This window comes from Astyanax mexicanus, chromosome 7, assembly GCF_023375975.1.
Source record: "Astyanax mexicanus isolate ESR-SI-001 chromosome 7, AstMex3_surface, whole genome shotgun sequence".
In the NCBI taxonomy this organism is placed as follows: Eukaryota; Metazoa; Chordata; class Actinopteri; order Characiformes; family Acestrorhamphidae; genus Astyanax; species Astyanax mexicanus.
In genome coordinates this window covers 42,957,194-42,975,815 of record NC_064414.1, presented here as the reverse complement: position 1 = coordinate 42,975,815, position 18,622 = coordinate 42,957,194, and the positions used below count along the sequence as shown (strand labels likewise).

Genomic DNA, 18,622 nt, shown 5'->3' with positions numbered 1-18,622 from the left:
GATTTTATCCTTGAACAGAAGCTGGGCTGATGTCATAGCTGGGCAGATGTAAAATAAAGCTTTAATAAGTAAAGGGGCAACCCAAAGAATAGTCAACCAAAAAAGGTTCAATAACAGGAAACAGGAGCCAACAGGAATAAACATACCAGTTTAAATAACAAGCGTCGAAATAACAAGCTAAAGAATCGAAGTTGGGATACACAGAAGAAATAGGTAATACACAGAGACCAAAAGTAGCAAAAGAAACGCATTGTAATGCAGGAAAAAAACAAACAATACTCAGCACAGATGCTGAGTCTGAGTCTTTTATACTCAGGCCTCCAGGTGTTAGTACTCAGGGGAGCCTCTGACTGGTGTCTTCTGGGCAGTGTAGTTTTGAGACCTGAGTTGAATGTGGGGTAGACAGGTTCTCTCTCTGCACCAGGCATGACAGCTTAGCGTTACAAGATCTCTAATGTTCTAGATTTTAACCAGTGCTTGGTCTCCTCAGTGATAACTACTCTGATAAAGTTGAGAAAATCTTTTCGATTTGTCTTAGTTACAAATTGCTTCATACTACCATAGAAAGCATGGATAGGATAAGGATGAGAAGGTCATATCAGTATTAGCAGATAATTTTTCAAAGTGGAATATCAAGAAAATCCAACTAAATTCATCTTGGCATAGCTAAATACTGAATAATGAAGCCCAGCTGTTTGATTGATTGGTGTCTGGTGGCATTGTGGCTCCAACCCTGCTGAGCACGGCTGTGGGACTAACATGCACACTTGGCCAGACTGTCTATTAAAAAGGCGCAGAGAACAACACTGCTCAGAATGCCTTTACTCCACTACATCTTTACATAGAAATAAAAAGAATAAAATAAGTGATTGTTGCTGTTAAACTAAATTAATGTTGAACCATTTTTAAACTAAGATTATGATGTATTTACTGCTCCCAGAAGAAGAAGAACATAAGGGTGATATTAGATTGTTTTACGTCACTTGTAACATGCTGTAAATAGGTGTAGCACCTCTGATGTAATGTTAATCCAGAGCAGTACAACATCTAGGATTAAAAGTTTACTTTGATGCAAAAGTTATCAACCTCAGCTTGGAAGTTCCACATCAGCGCATCCATACACTGTACTTTTACAATTTGGAGTACATTTTAATGTATATAGCAACACTATAACAATAGAAGAAACACAGAAAAATCTTTTAATAGCTTGTTCATACTGCCTGTCTTTCCTTATTTAAAGTCCTTAATACCTGTAGATTTGCCTAAACAGTCTATACAGTCTTAAAGCCCAAACAGTCAGTAAATCCAAAATCATTAAGGCTGCTTTTCCTGACACTCCTGACTGTCTACTCAGAGCACTGGACTCAAGTAATATGATTCTACACAAAGGTTATAAAAAATTAACCAGCCAACACAAATTATTCATCAATTAGATGACGGAGACGGCATCCAGATCCAGGCTAGTGTTGGAATTTCATCCAAATGCTGGAATCTCTCACCTAGTTAGAATAGTTAACACGCTTTAACTAGTAAATTGGGGTGGACCTACGAGGGCATGCACTTTACTAGTACCATGCAGTTGTGAAAGATATATTATGTTAAATTATTCTATTTCTTTAAGAACAAAAAAATTTAATTCCCTTTAAATACAGCACACAAGGGCTTTCTGACTGACTATTGAGAATATAACAGACAGTCCTTTCAACACAGAACAGTTTATTCACTACACAAGTGGAACAATTTGTCCCAGAGTACAGACACGGTAGGTCAATGCTCAGTCTGATAATCCAAGTCCAATACATCTGTTTTGCAAAAGACCTTTAATATATTTTTAATTGAGGTGAAAATGAAATAAAGACATATGCCCTCCTAATTAAGTTTCAGCAGACCTCAGGTAGGCAGCAACCACTTATTATGATGTTTAAAAGCTTTGTTATTTCCCAATGGTCCAACCCAATATAAATTAAATAATCTCTTCTGCTCCAGCGACACTAAAAAATTATCTTATTACGGTCCAATACAATGTGTTTCTCTGCTGAGCACTAATTTATAAAGCTGCTCAACCACTGAACATTAAATAACCTGTTTGACCATATACTGAGCCTAACTGCAATAATATTTATCTATTTTTAAACCAAAAAAGTATCTGAAATTGATTTCAGATGGAAGATGGAAGATTTTCCATGAAATGCTTCCCTTCCTAAAATATGAATTGATCTTAAAGTGTTCCCTTGAGGTACGGGTCGAAAATATAAGTTGTGAGGCATTATCTTGTGAGTGAGGGTCAAGCAAGGTTCTAAAATTGCCTGATAGTAGTGCCAAATTAATAGGGCTTTCCATTTCCAAAGTTGTGCAGGCACTTAACATTGTACCAGGAATAACTAAAAGGAAGAATTACCAACCATAGTAGACAGTGCAGTACAGTGGGTGGTAATGCATGCACCTGTGGAAACTATCTACAATTGTCCATGTGAACAGACTAGTGGCAGAGATGACACCCACATTCAGTGCAGGAGGCTTCACACACATATCCCATTGGTCAGTATAATGTGGTTTAGCTTCATTGGGACATAGAAAAAGTCATTACACAAAAAAATAGAGTAATTCCTGTCCCATCACATCAGCGTAGGCCTACATATAAATACAACCAACACAAGTAAAAAACCATTGTTCAGACACAGATTCATATCTAAGATTTAACTAGTATTCCTAATTAACGCTAGCTAAGGTTGACACTATGACATTTTGTTTAGCCTAAACTGTAACTATCTAGATACGCTAGGTTAGGATGGCTAGAATAACTAATGCTGGATGAAGCACTGTACTTTTAGCTAGGTTAATGTAGCAAGTTAAAGCTAACTAGTGGTAAATTGTTTATTCAACCTAGTTAGCTATGTTACCTATGCTAGCTAAAATAGCTTTAAACATAGCTAGCTACATTTTAACAGGTGTGCTTATATAGGTTAGCTAGTAAGATTAACTAATTTCTGGAGGATTTAAGATCATACATGTCTTAAAAAAGCATGGAAGTGCACACAGTTTTCAGCAGGTTTGATTCTCAGTCAGAGAACAAAGGTTTTATACCAGATCTAGCTACTTGTCTATCTTAACTCTGCTGCCATATATTTTTCAGCTTTGATTTGCCATTAAAACTACATTTGGATTGGAAAAGCGCACTAATGACTTTAAAAAAATTAAAATGGTTGCCCCTAAAAATCTGCTGCCTATCCCCCTCTAACCTCCTGTCTGCTGCCTCTCCCCTCTATTTCATTACGATACATTACATTACATTGCATTACATTACATTTGGCAGATGCTTTTGTCCAATGTGACTTACAATAGTGCAAAAGTACAAAAGTAATAAAAGCTAAAGGTAAAAACATCTTTAGACAGGGCCTAAAGGAGGTAAAAGGGAAATAATGGGATAGGGGAGTAAAGTAGGGGAAGAAGGAAATAAGGTGTTAGGAGAGTAAGTGCTCTTTGAAGAGCTCTGTCTTCAGGAGTTTCTTAAATATCACCCTCTATCTGCTGCCTTCCTTTTCTATTTACTCCTCTATCTGCTGCTGCTCTCCCCCTCTGCCTGCTGCCTCACCTCTCTATCCTCCCTCTGTCTCCTGCCTTACCTCTCTACCCCCCCTCTTTCTGCTGCATCTCCCCTCTATTCCCCCCTATATCTGCTGTCTCTTCCCCTATGTCTGCTGCCTCTACCTCTCTATTCCCCTCTCTGTCTGCTGCCTCAACCTTCTGTCTGCTGCCTCTCCCTCTCTATCCCCCTCTATGTCTGCTGCCTCACTCTTCTGTCTGCTGCCTCTCCCTCTCTGTCTGCTGCCTCTCCCTTTCTATCCCCCTCTCTGTCTGCTGCCCCCCATTGCCTCTCTGTCTGCTGCCTTGCCCTTCTGTCTGCTGCCTCTCTTCCTCTATTATCCCCTCTATCTGCTGCCTCTCTCCCTCTTTCTGCTGCCTCTTCCCTCTATTCCCCCCTCTATCTGCTGCCTCTCTTCCTCTATTCCCAGCTCTATCTGCTGCCTCTCTCCCTCTTTCTGCTGCCTCTCCTCTCTACTCCCCCTCTATCTGCTGCCTCTCTCCCTCTATTCCCAGCTCTATCTGCTGCCTCTCTCCCTCTTTCTGCTGCCTCTCCCCTCTATCCCCCCTCTATCTGCTGCCTCAATCCCACCTCATTCCCAACTCCCGAACTCATCCAAAAAGAACTGGATAGAGCATGGTAGGCATGGTGCCAATAGGTTCCTCAACTCTGACCTTTTTACTTTTTTAGCATTTTCTTCATCTAGACTCAGCAAAATGGTTCTACAAAGTTCTGAATAAAGGCTAATTTATTATACAAGCAGTGGACCATTATGGTACTATGTGCTGTAAAACTATTTCTTTAAAGAAAAGTACAAAAACCAATTAAGCACCAAGTCAGCATTACTAGTTTTTTTTTGACCTACACTAAAGAAGCCCTGAAGAATCCCCCTTTTTCACAAGCGTCCAAAAGTGATACCATCTACTACTCATGCTTGGCAGGTAGATCCCACATCCATCCTACAAGTGTAAGCCAGAGTCGACACATGATTTATTTAGGTGTGGGTGATGAGGGCACACTGTGGGGATTAACGGAAGCACATGTAGAGACAGCTCATGAATAATTCAGCCTATTTCAGGCATTCTTATAACTTGTCCTATATGTTGCTGCAAGTTCCTGCTGGATACTCCACTCGGCTCCTGCCGCAGTGTCTGCATCCCATTAGGACAAATCAGGCTGCTGTAAAACGTCCAAAAACCCCCACTGTCCTTTCACTTCTCATTCAGCACTGACAAGCACAAGTGTGCACTTTTTCCAGCAGGAACACACACATGCAAAAGCCTCTTAGCTCCGCCGGCCTAACCCAGGCTGTGGCCCTGGAGCTGCTGCTATTCCTTATTTGGCTGCATGAGTGCTGCTTAAGGATGAGCAGATTTCTGGGCCTTTTTTCTGCAGAATACAAATTAGCCAGCCTTAGTGTTCTCTGCTGGTGCTAGCACCCCCCTTACAAACACTTACACAACCTAAAAAACAGTTTTATACTCTGACTAAATTAAAGAAACAGTATGTAGTAAATGAGAGCAAGCATGTAGAATAACTACTACAGTCCAGTTTCAAAACACTGGAGAGACTTTTCTACCCCACCCCCTCCTCCCCAGATGAAGAAGCTCACATGGGTTGCCAGATTGAGGACACTGAACTTTCAACTTCTGTAATCACAATGTATAATTGCATTTAAGTCAACATATAGTCAAACTGTTTGGATTCTGTCATGCATTTCTGTCAATAAACAGCTATAGCCTGTCTGGTGTGACTGATGGCTGACTGAAGAAGTTCACTTTATCGTACAGTAGCATCACAGTGTTAGCCAGCACTAGTCTGGATCACTTTACCCATCTCAAATAACAGTACTCACTGCCTTGATTGCCCAGCCGAACATGGATCACTGACTATAAAAGAGAGCACTCAAATGACTAGCTAGTGGTTGTGATAGCTAGGTTAGCTAAATTACTAAAGCTAACCTTAGCTTAAGCTCATTACTTAACATTAGCTACCTGTCTAGGAGAAAATCAGCTAATAGCTGGCTATGCCAATTCAGCATCTCTCTTATAAGTTTGTCCTTTTGGGCTCTAAGCTGTCTCAATATATCCAACATAATCAAACATCTGCAATATTTACAGGTATTTACTTCTACATCTCTGGTCTTGAAGCTTTTTAGAATGATGCCAATGCCTGCCTGTCCATTGTTGTCTATACCTGGCAACCCAAGGCGTGGAAACAGGACTAGGGAATGGGCATTTGGAAGGAATTAGAGGTAAAAAACATGCTAAAACACTAAAAGATTTTTGCTCCAGAAGACAGAATAATGAACATGCTGGCTGGAGCACTGCTGTCAAAGAGATCAAGTGCTTAAACTTAACTAGCATGCTACCTTAATATCTATAATAATACATATTCTGGTAATTTTATGAGTTAGTAAAGAAAATATAATACATATTGGTTCTTTAACTCTAAACCAGCATCAGCTCCAACTCAATAACAAGACAAAACAAAGGACACACTGGCTGGAGCACTGCTGTCAAGAGATGCCAGTGATAAATGTAACCAGCATGCTATCTTAATATCTACAATAAACCATAATCTGGTAGTTTTATAAGTTAGGAAAGAAAATATATTACATATTGGTTCTTTAACTCTAAACCAGCATCAGCTCCAACTCAATTACAAGACAAAACAAAGGACATACTGGCTGAAGCACTGCTGTCAAGAGGTGCCAGTGCTTAAATGTAACTAGCATGCTATCTTAATATATATAATAATACATATTCTGGTAGTTTTATGAGTTAGTAAAGAAAATATATTACATATTGGTTCTTTAACTTTAAACCAGCATCAGCTCCAACTCAATAACAAGACAAAACAAAAGACACACTGGCTGAAGCACTGCTGTCAAGAGGTGCTACATCTTAAATTTAACTAGCATGTTATCTATCTATAATAATCCATATTCTGGTAGTTTTATGACTTAGTAAAGAAAATATAATATATATTGGTTCTTTAACTTTAAACCAGCATCATCTCCAACTCAATAACAAGACAAAACAAAGGACATACTGCCTGAAGAACTGCTGTATAATAATGCTCTATAATAAACCATATTGTGGTAGTTTTATAAGTTAGTAAAGAAAATATAATACATATCGGTCCTTTAACTCTAAACCGGCATCAGCTCCAACTCAGTAACACTAGCAGGAGGGGATAATTTAGAGTTATGTTGTCTCTCAGGAGTGTAAACCCTCAGCTCCAGATCCAGTACAGTAAGGAGGACACTGCCCTGCTGCTGCTGCTGCTGCACTTTGCAGACGCTGCACATTCGCCGCAGAGCACCGGAGCGTTTTACGCCAATGGAGCACGTTCCCTATCCGTTAAGATATCTCCCCCAGTGTGCTATCTGGACCCGTATCTGTTAAATGTAGACATTCTCCTTTAACCGTGCTGTAATCAGTGATGCCGGTACTGACCTGCCCGCGGAAACACTCCAGCTTTCCCTCTGTACAGCCACACGCTCCTCGCAGTCCAGCGCGCGCACCAGCAGCTCATTTAAACACGCGCAGCAGAGCGCCGCTATTTATTTTTAATCCCACCCGTTTTCCTTAAAACCCCGCCCACCCAGAGTTCCGATTGGCCCGTAGTTTCCAGCCTTCTGCGCTCGGATTGGTTAGTCCCAAAGTCCTAATCAGCATGTCTTTCAATTGAACATCTGCAGCAACCTTGAGATTAAAGAGCCAATGTGAAGCATGTGAGATAGGATTAACATAGCAGAAAAAGAAAAGACAAATTGAGTTTGGTGTTTACTTTCTGATTGCATTCTAAGTAAATCTGTTTTGCTTTTATCTTTTGCTTTTTTTTTTTTTTACTCTACAATTGCTTATACAGCTCTGGAAAATATTAGAGACCACTTAAAAATTATGAGTTTCTTTGATTTCAACCAAATTGAAAACCTCTGTAATATAATCAAGAGGAAGATGGATGATCCCAACCATCAAACCAAGCTGAACTGCTTGAATTTTTGCACCATGAGTGGCATAAAGTTATCCAAAAGCAGTGTGTAAGACTGGTGGAGGAAAACATTCCAAGACGCATGAAAACTGTGATTAAAACCAGGGTTATTCCTTATTCCTAATATTCTTAATTTTTCCAGAACTGTATATCTATTGGCATCTTTAGTACCCTGTTGTGTTCGTTTTTACATTACATTACATTTGGCAGGAACTTTTATCCAAAGCGATTACAATAATGATGCACATTTAGCAATAGAGGATGTAGAAGATCAAGGTAAAAAAAAAAAACATTTTAAGGCAGGGTATAAAGGAGGTCAGAGGGGAACAGTGGAATAAAGGAGCAAAGAAAGGGAAGAAGGAAATGAGGTCATGCTCCTGCTCTGGTAGTAGTAGGTAGCTAGTAGGTATCACATTTTTGGAGTCATCCTTATGAGGTTTGATGCTGTGTGTATGTGGCCTTTATATTTTTTTCTGGTGCTTAAATGCTTTTATAATTCATGGGTCAAAAATGACCCATAAGACAATCTTTGTACCCTAATGGTGTACAGCCCACATGGAAAAATAAACAAAAACAAAGCATCCCTCTTTCTAATGATGGGGTGCCTTTAGGAAAAGTCATAACATTTGGAGTTGGAAAAAGATAGTTTAAGGTATTTTTTCTACAGCTGAACATGGTAGCGGGTCACTTTTATCCTGCAAGACAACACAAGGGTTAATGGAATATGCATTATGCTGAATTAAAAAATTAACCAAATCTTCTCTGCCAGTGCTAGCTTATTCTGTCATTGACTCTGAAGTCTGATCTTCTTGGGGTGACATCTTCTTGGGACGCACACTTCACGGCCTGTCTCTGACATATCAGTTATATGGAAACTGGTACCAGGGCTTCCTCCAAATAATGCTGCAGCTTGGTTTTGCAGAACACCTGCTTGAAGTGCCCCTATTGTACAGGCCCTGTCCAGATCAGTCAAACACTGCATGATGCTGATTCTTGGAGAATACACCTGCTGACCACTGTAGCCCATAAGGCCCATAATCACAGGTGCAGCACCTGGGGAAATCTAAAGCTCAAAAAAGTGTCAATAGCAACAGCAGAGTAATACAAAAATACCTGTGATTAAAAATGAGATAATGAGATGTTATTATTAATGTTATTATATATACAGTTTGTCCAGTGCAGTGTAAAAGTGCACTACACTGTATCTGATCTTTAATGATACATATAAAGCCCAAATGGTGGGAAACAATATTAATCACACAAAAAGTTATGGAGAAATCAATCATCTAAGGTCTCTATACTTAAGTTCATGTTTCCTTCTATTCTATTATCTCTCACAGAACACATTTACTCAATACCCCTTACATCTGCTCTTTTCTACTGCATTTGTAATTAATGTCAAATAAAACTTCCCTTCTACTTCACACCACACGAGGGCAGAGGTAGCAGTTAAATGTGTGAATTGACACAAATAAAACAGTGAACAGTTCTATGGTGAAAAATGGTTGGACTGTATTGGACATTACATATTTTTGCTAATGCACAAAATGAACAAAAAAGCCTTAAAATCCAAAACTAAGCAAAACTTATTACGTACAGAATGATAAAGAGAAAACCAGTGAGCAAAGATATGGATGAGTATAAGCATCAGATTATTTGCTATGCACTCTATAATTAAACACGTTTAGAACATACTAGATTAAGATTAGATAATCTTAGAAAATTCCATTGAAATATTTACAAGAGGGACCTCAAAAGCTTGAGAGCATCATTTATTTTCTCCATTCCGAGTCATGACCACAAGATGGCAGTCATGAAGAGAAGTTCCTGCTCCATGGCCTTGCTGTGTAAAGTTCAGAGTGTGTGTAGAAGCTTCCAGAAACTTGATATAAATGAGAAAAGCTGTATAAAATGAGATGTTGATCACCGGCGTGGTACAGGTGGGGGAGGGATGGGTCTCTGTGGAGGGGTGAGAGGGAGGATGCGAGGTGGGCTGGAGATATAGCGTTCATTTAGCATGCTCTCCGGAACTCTGGGAGTAAAACAGAAAACAGATTGTGTCAGATTTAAAATAAACACTACAAAATAAAGCCATCTTTAACTTATGACTTGTGACAATTTGGTAGAAATAGTCACTCCACCACCCCACTGTGCCTCAGATAGATCATATCATAAGGTTAATATAACTTTTGCTATTAGATCTATATTGGTCATTTAGATTAATTCAGCCTTGATCAGTAGTCTAAGTAAGATATATTCAAATTCTAAAAGAAAATAGACAAAAAATACACAATAATATCACACTTGGTAATTTATTTGTTAAAAACATTACAATTTTACTTATCTGTAAATGGCACAAGCATGGGAACCTTCAGGATTATCAGATAATTTGAAAGTGAAATCAAATGCAGGTGTTTTAAATCAATAAGATGATAATTGGGTGTTAAACAGCATGGATTTATCAAAATCTGATCTTCACAACACATGTTTGTGGAGTTGTATCAAAGCACAAACAAAGGACATTTCAGAGAGCCTTAGAAGAAGTGTAGAAGAGTGAATCTCAGGACAATGCGGGTCATGCTACAAGACAATGACCCTAAGTACACAGTCCTGTCCTACTTCCAAAGAATGGGTAAAAGAAGAAAAACGTAATGTTTTGGAATGGCCAGGTAAATGGCCTGGTCTTACTAAAATTCTTCTAAGCTAATGTACAGGACTCATCACCAGTTACCAGAAACTATTAGCTGCAGTTATTGCTGCACAAGGTACCAGACACTGAAAGCACTGTAAGGTTCACATCTTTTTTCCACTCACAGATATGTACAGTAATGTTTTATCATTTTCCTCAATACAAAAAATAACAGAAATTCAGATGTTTTTGTCTGCTTTCTGTGATATTGTTTTTCTTTTATACTTTTAGTGAAAATCTTCTAAAGCTTGATGCCAAATTTATGCAAACATCCAGGAAATTTGGACACTTTAAAGCACCGCATCATATCACTTATGCAAGCTGATGTCACTGTAACCAATACCAGTCTTAAATACAGATATACTGATCTTCTTCCTGCTCCTTAAAACCCAGCTGATGGAGCATCTGTGTCTATTATTGCATAGAGCCATTTGAAACTGTATAACTTGGTATAAATCTTTATTTATTCTAGTTAAAGAATGAGAAAGATGTTGGATAAGTTCTGTTAAACAGTTTCACTTTTTAGCTCTTGCTTAGTATTTGTGGTTGGAGGTGTTTCTCATTCGTGTTTTGGTTTGCCACACAAGGAAGACTTAAAACCAACCCTGTCATTTCTGTCTTCAGCTGCAAAAGTCATGTGACTGGAATTCAAAGAGTGATATATTTTATATATACAGTATTTTACTGTATTTTAATGCATCTAAAATACATTTTTACATTATTTCTTCAGCCTGCCTTTTACCCGTTCTTTCATTTAAAGGCTGCTGCTGTGTTACAAGGGGCTTGTCTGTAACTTAGCGTGTTATTTTTTTGACACATCCTCTTTATTTCCGCTCTTCGTGTAGCTTCTAAAAAAAAAAGACTTACACGAGGCGCCTGTGAACCACTGCAAGAAAATGTTATGACACATACAACAAATTCCCCTTATGATTTTTGGGCCTGATTATTTAAAATCAACTATCAGATAAAGAGTTCCATAGAAAAGCATGAGAGAATCTGTTTGTATAAGATTAAGTTTCATCATATGTCTAATGTGGTAGACGGTTAAAATCTGTCGACTCCAGCTCAGGCAGGTAAAAGGCAAAGCCTGTAGTCCTGTCTGTCACTCACCGGTCAGGTGGTCGCCGTGGGACTCTGGGTGGTGGGAGAGTGGGCGGAGCTTCCACTGGTGTGCGTGGTGGACGAGGGGGAGGCAAAAACTCTTGGGGCTCCTGTTTAACCACAGAGAATGAAAAAAACAAGCATACAGGAAGTTAGATTTTTACCTGAGCTGAAGACTGTGGTTGAAATAAACATCAAGTGATACATCTGACACTGAATTAAACTCTGTCATCTGTAGAACGCTGGAAAAAAATACAACAAAAAATGTAGACATATCAAGATGGCTACTGCTATTGCTGTTTGCAGCTATGCAGTGTATGCACCTTTGACCATTAGATACGGTACACAAAAGACAGGGGGGCAGAGACCCTGCTCTAGTGCCTCAATGCGCTAAAGTGCCCTCTGCAGTGACCACTAGGATGTCCACTCTTGCAAGAAATTATGATGATGTGCTCTTAAGATCATGAGTAATTTGATAATTTGCTAGTGCCCATCTATGGGTGCCTTTCTGCTCTTTTTTTCCTTTTCTAAAACTGTGCCATTATGAAGTGCCTTCCATGCCACCTTTTACTAGACAGTGTCCCAAAAGGTGCCCCTCTCAGTACAGAAAATGCAGTGGGAGAAAACATGATAAATAGTCTGGTTAGGTGCCCCTTCTAACAGAGCAGTGCCACACAAGTGGGTAAACTGTGATACAGTGCTGTGAAGGGTGTAGGCACATGTGTGAGAATGAGGGGAAGGTTTATTATAGTTTCCACGTCGATGGGTTAAATGTAATGTGATGCACTATAGGTGCTATCAATTTGCATTTGAAGGTAAAAAACAAAGTAAGTTAAAATTGATGACAAAACAATTATTGGCAGTTTTTAAAGGTAAATCTATTCTATTTATGTAAGTTTATAGTTTCAGCCACACCCCCTCTACAATGTACAGATGGTGGGAGCGATTGATGCAGTGTGAGCTGTAACCCTGGTTAAAATAATGTTAAGTTAAGTTACACCCCTTAAAAAAAAGCAATGAACATTTGATAATTAAAAATATTCACATACTAGAACTGGAGTATACAATTTAGTTTCAATGTCCTAAATAAATATACATACATTTTTAAACAGTCAACATAGCGTTAAAAGGTAATCCAATTCTAAGACATTTTTACATTACTAGCTGAAATTCCTAATTCATGACTTATTCATAAAATAAGTAAAAAAAAAATGACACGTCATAATATGCAAATCAGTCAATCAATGTAACCGCCCCCTGATGATGCCCACTAACCCATGCTGCGCACATATCAGAGGCATTTGAGCTTAAATACTGTAAAAACAACTCTAATCTACATAATCTGCATAAATTTAACAAAAAAAAATACTTAACATTTAACACTTAGTACATTACACAAAAAGTACATCTATTTGCTACTTGATCCAATCATTCATTACCTGGGAAAATGAATTCTGCATAAAGTCACAATTCACAGTAAAAAAGATGGTAACTTGCTCTTATGGCCTACACCACTGTGGCCAGCCAGTCCATCACTCCATTAAATATAACTGAATACACAAGAAAAGATAGCCCCAGTGGGCAATACTACACAATGATGGTGCGTGAAGCTTGGGGGGACATGTCCATTATGCTGTCCATCATAATAAATGATGCCAGGAGCCAATAGACAATAAGTAAGTTTTGTGTAATGTACTAAGTAACTTTACCTTATTTTGTGTATGAGCTGTTTATTGTAGGTAGTATCTACTCAAGATATGGGGTGAACTCTATCTGAAATCTATCTATCTATCTATCTATCTATCTATCTATCTATCTATCTATCTATCTATCTATCTATCTATCTATCTATCTAATGCTTTTATGATGTATGTTTTACATTAACATTATTTTCATATATGGCATTTAGCTGATGCTCTCTGGAAGCTGATCCAGAGTGACTTATAAGGTTATTACAGTTATAGAATCAGGCAGTGTAGTTTTAGGAGTCTTGCTCAAGGACTCACTCTTTTATTGGTGTAGTGCAGTATAGTCACCCAGACCAGGAATTAAACCACAGTCTCCCAGACGATGTGGTAGCTCACAAGCAGGTAGTGGTGTTATCCACTGCGCCACACTTACTGCTGGAAATTAGCTAACAGTGTGGATTTTACTCACTATTCCCTATTCAATTGTGTTTAATCAATTGTTTTGTGTAAATGTTACACAAATAGCTTGTGTTATATTTACTAACCCTGTTAATATTTTTTTACAGTGATGAGCAAGAGAGTATATCAGTGCTGGACCCCTCCCAAAGTATCCATTTTAATTATGAGCATTTCTGGGCAATATCTAGATCAGCAAAAATCATAGAGGTCATGTCCACATGTTGTATGATAACTACATTATGTAATTATATAATAAAGCTCCCCAACTCTGGAATAATCTTCCCAAATACTCAGACCCTGTCTCAATACTTAAGTCTAGACTACAAACTTACTTATTTAGCTCAGCTTTTAGTAATTTTAGTAATGTTTTTCCGTTTAGATAAGGCTGTAGATCCAGGGGTTCATGGACACAGGGAATTGTGGGTAAACTGAGATGCTGGTGCTGTTGTTCACTCAGGTTTGTGGATGGTGGAGTGGGTGGATGCTGGTGTTTCAGGGTGCCTCCGTGTCTATGTTACCTTCTGGCTCTTTGCTTTAAGTTAGGCTGTTTTATTCAGATCTGATGGAGTCATTAGATAATCACACTCTGATAATGTTTAATATTCTCTGTTTCTCCATCTCTTTGCCTTTCTTTTTCTCTATCTATCTCTTCTACATATATCAAGATGCCCTGTTCTTGATGTTGCACAGCCTGGATCTCTGCTGCCCGCTGTTTCATAAATCAGTACCTGTTACTGGTACTAGCTTTAGCTATAGCTCACATTATCTCTCTGTACTGTTGTTTTGTTCTGTTATTTGTTTGTTGTTTGCTATTAGTTTGTTCTGAACCTACAATTGAAATGGGTTCCTCTGACTGAGTCTTGGTTTCTCCTAAAGTTTCTTCCTTTTATTGCAAGGAAGTTTTTATCTTGCCATATTTGTCACTACAATAATTGGCATGTCTGTGGTGCTGCTCATAAGAGGCGTGGAACTGTTTTTCTCTGTAAAGCTGCTTTGTGACAACTTGAATTAAATGATCAAGACAAGCTCCGATAGGGCTTAGCTCCTCTGTGTGTTCACTAAACTGCAGTGTGGTACAGACTTGAATACTGGGGGTCTCTTTACTGCTCTCTGCATCTCAGTTTTCTGTTTTTAGCTTATATAAAAGGTGCTCTTTGTGGTTATCTGCTTCTGTAGTTCATCCGCCTGAAGAAAGCTTTGACATATTTAGATGCTCTTCTTCTCACCACACAGAGTGGTATTTTGAGCGACTGTAGCTCAAAGCTGTTTTTGTCAGCCCTAAACAGTTTTAATAATCTGTAGTAAACAATTTGTTTATTACACCATTCTGAGTAAATGTGATAAACTGTTGTGCTGAAAATTTTAGGAGATTAGCAGTTCTAGAAATCATCAAACCAGCCTCCCATGCTCAAAATCTCAGAGACCACAGTTTTCCACATTTTGATGGTTTATATAAACATCACCTGAAATCTTCATATTTTCTTCCTACCACATTATTAAATGACACTGTAGAGATGTTTCTAATAAAATAATAAAATGCAGAGTGAGTATATGATGTTTCTTATTTAAAAAAAGTAAAAAGGGAGCATTCTCACCTCCAGTTCACCGTCGGCTCCGCTGCTGTAGCTGATGGTGCTCAGCGTGCTCAGCCTGTTGCTGCTGCTACCTGTTGTGGTCACAGACATTTATATTTACACACAGTAGAAAAGCAGTTAACACAGTTCTTTTAACTACAACGTTCACTGTGTATTTTCCCTGACATACAGTACTGATATAAAAATATAAATATCAATAAATTAATTGTCCAGGATTAAACATTAGATAAAAAATAAATATATAATGTACAGTAACAATACACAACCAGTCAACAGACAACAGCATAAGATATATATAAGTAGCCTAATGTTTTTAAAAGGTTCCAGAAAGGTTAGCCTGTAACGTCACAGAAATGATGTTCCAGGAATGTTCTGATAGCGTGACATGATAATGGATTGCGTCACGCTTTTAGAACGTTTCTCACATAACATTTCCAGCTAGCCCAATACTAACATTATGGACATGGTATGAGTAACATCCCTAAAAGTAAAAATTCAAACACTGACACGAGTAACGTTTTAGAGATGTTCTTAAAACAGAAAACATTCCCCAGCTGGCACACAACCGACCCTCAACATTGAAATGTGGTTGAAATATGACTAAAGTAATGTATGTTGTTGTTTAACATTGAATCAACATAATGTCCTCAACCTTCTGCCTTTTGAATCTGTATTTTAAATTTCATCACCATATAATTTCTAAAATCGGTTGGATGGAGGAATGAAAAATTGTTTTACTTCTCTTTGCAGTAACTGCTTTTTAATTTAACACCATGTTCATGTTCTATTTGTTTCACTGTTTTAGTGTTTTTGAGATCAGATCTTGAATCAGATTGGTAGTGGTGGGTAACTTTCTTTATACTCAGATTTACTGCAGTTTATTGTTAACACTTTGTTAACCATAGGATTTTCTTCATTGCTATATCAATGTTGATTCACTTTTCAAAATCAATGTTGATCAACGTTGAATCAACATTTATTCAACGTTGAAATGCCAGCTGGGTCTACTAGCCAAAAATTGATTGTCTGGAGTTCACAGAGATGTCAACAACCAAACATATTCACAGCAGATATGCCAGGATGAATTCAACACATGGTTCAGTTTCCTAAACATTTCTCAATAAAAAACTCCATTTAAAATGCTGTGTAGGCGTAGTCCTTGTTTGGGAAACCAGCCTTGTAAGTGTAAACCCACCGCAGTGAAATTTTCACACCCACAGTGTTATTTCAACACTGGCAAATTTACTGTGTTTTTCAAACCAACATTTCGATTTGCTTCATTGACTAACATGAAATTCTGAGTACTGAATTTATTATCTTTTTGTGTTCATAAAGAAATAAAATAGAAAAGAAATATATAAGCTTTTAGCTTGTAGTGGATGCATAAATTACTACATAAATTACTGGTTAATTCATTGATTAGGTTGCGTACATAAAGCCATGAGCCAATACAACCTAATTTAATTTTAATAAAGCAATTTTAACTATACACTTGTTGACACCCAGGATTGCTACAAAAATCACCATGCAGTTATGACTCAATCAGATATGATAATGACAAATATGTAAATTATGTGTGTGTTTTAACCAGACACTGATGGCCTAAAATGCTTCCTGTGCTGTACAATAAAAAGGCTCTCAGGGGCTAAACATACCTCCACAATGCACTTAAAGACATCATTTAACCCTTTTAGACCCTGCATCTTCCATTGCAATTGACATGGTGTGTTCTCTTCTTTTTTGTTTATTCTTCACTTTACACAGATTAAGACTTATTATTAATCAGAATGGACATTTATTAACCAATCAAACAGCAGATTAGCCCCGCCCACTGAATTGGAAAAATAAAAATCTGATCACTGGAGTAAAGCATGGTAGCATCCCAGGTAATGTGGCGAGTAAACACCTTTTCCCTGCATTTTTTTTACTGCTTAGAGATAATTTGTGAAAATATATATAAATAAATCTTAAAATGTTTTTAACAAATGACTGCACTGCGATGACTGTCTGACAATGAAAAGACAAAATACAAATATTATGTTTTATTTTCATTTTTTATTTATTTAATCTATTTACTGAATGCTGTTTTTGAGCACATTACAGACAGAAACAGCATATATATATATATATATATATATATATATATATATATATATATATATATATATATATATATATATATTTTTTTTTATCACAAGAACATAAGTCAGGTTTCAAAGGTTCAAAGGCTAAGCTTAATCCCTGACCAAAACCTGCCCCATTAAATTTGGTTCTGTTCCAACAACTCCTTCTTGGTGAGTTATGTTTGTCAATGAGTGAATATTAATTCAGAAAAAAAAAACTCCTCTAAAAAGGCAAAATGAAATAATTAGTTACCTACTTTACGTGAGAATTATAGGTCAGATGTAATCAGTTCTGGGAAGATCAGGTCTAGTAGTGTTTATCAGTGTTAAATCACCAAATGTAAAAGAGCTTAAAGCTTTTATGAGGAGAAGTGCATTTGACTACACTGCAAATCCAGTTTAATGTCTGTGTAACTCAGCAGCTTCACCAACCACAAACAGTGAAAGTGCTCAGTTTTGTATTTTTTGTGTGGTTGCAGACTTAGTGAAGTAAAGACGTTCATAAAGTGGAGACTGGGTGTAGCCCAAGCTTCTGAGTGCAGCAATACTAACCAACCGCAGTAATACGTAACGATCAGATCAAATCGAGATTAGCTACTGATAAATACAGTATGGGCCTCTCCCTTTTTAGTCTGAAGACATACAAATCATGGGAAATTATAATAGATTATTTAAAAGTGTCAAACTGTTTAAAACCATTTAATGCCCAATTTGCTGATTATTTTTCATTACATGATAATCAGTGAAATGTTTAATTTAAGTTTGTGAGTCTAACCAGATCAGGAGAATCTCTCGCTATCTTTAAGAGACTCCTGAAGACAGAGCTCTTCAAAGAGCACTTACTCTCCTAACACCTCTAACACACTAACTACTTCTAACCCCATTTCCTTCTTCCCCTCCTTCACTTCTCTATCCCTTTATTTCCCTTTGACCTCCTTTAAGCCCTATCTAAAAATGGGTTATCTTAATTCCTATTACTTTTGTACTTCATTATTGTAAGTCGCTTTGGACAAAAGCGTCTGCCAAATGTAATGTAATGTAATGTAATGTAATGTAACTTTGCTACGTCTACTCTATATATATTTCACTTGCACTCTGTTAACTCTTCCTGTTACCCTGTTATATATATATATATATATAACAGGGTAACAGGAAGAGTTAGCAGAGTGCAAATGAAATCACATTTTGCATGAGTGGTTTTAAACCAGAGCTTCCTCAATGTATTGGGCAAAATAAAGAAAGACTATTATTTTCACAATTACAAGCCTTTATCCCATTTCTTGTATTTAAATATAATAAAAAAAGTTAGATTTTGCTGTTTTAAAATAAATTAAAATAATTTTTTTGAAGATATGTGCTTAACTTAGATTGTTTTATGTAAACCA

General features: G+C 37.5%; 2 protein-coding genes across 3 annotated transcripts in view; both read right to left on the bottom strand.

Annotated features, from left to right (window-relative positions):
* LOC103044549 (sorbin and SH3 domain-containing protein 1) overlaps positions 1–7,141 on the bottom strand; it is an 86,600-nt gene extending 79,459 nt beyond the window's left edge. Inside the window, exon 1 of the mRNA XM_049481775.1 lies at positions 7,045–7,141. The gene's annotated coding sequence lies outside the window, so the exon portion shown is untranslated. The remainder of the gene's footprint in view (positions 1–7,044) is intronic.
* A 1,742-nt stretch (positions 7,142–8,883) lies between these two features.
* Positions 8,884–18,622, bottom strand: part of pik3ap1 (phosphoinositide-3-kinase adaptor protein 1) — a 30,536-nt gene continuing 20,797 nt past the window's right edge. For both annotated transcript variants that reach the window (XM_022684753.2, XM_007256097.3), the window contains exons 15-17: positions 15,115–15,185; positions 11,382–11,482; positions 8,884–9,614 (exon numbers count right to left, since the gene is read on the bottom strand). In XM_022684753.2, the coding sequence (XP_022540474.2) occupies positions 9,506–9,614; positions 11,382–11,482; positions 15,115–15,185 (281 nt within the window). In that variant the 3' untranslated portion in view covers positions 8,884–9,505. The remainder of the gene's footprint in view (positions 9,615–11,381; positions 11,483–15,114; positions 15,186–18,622) is intronic.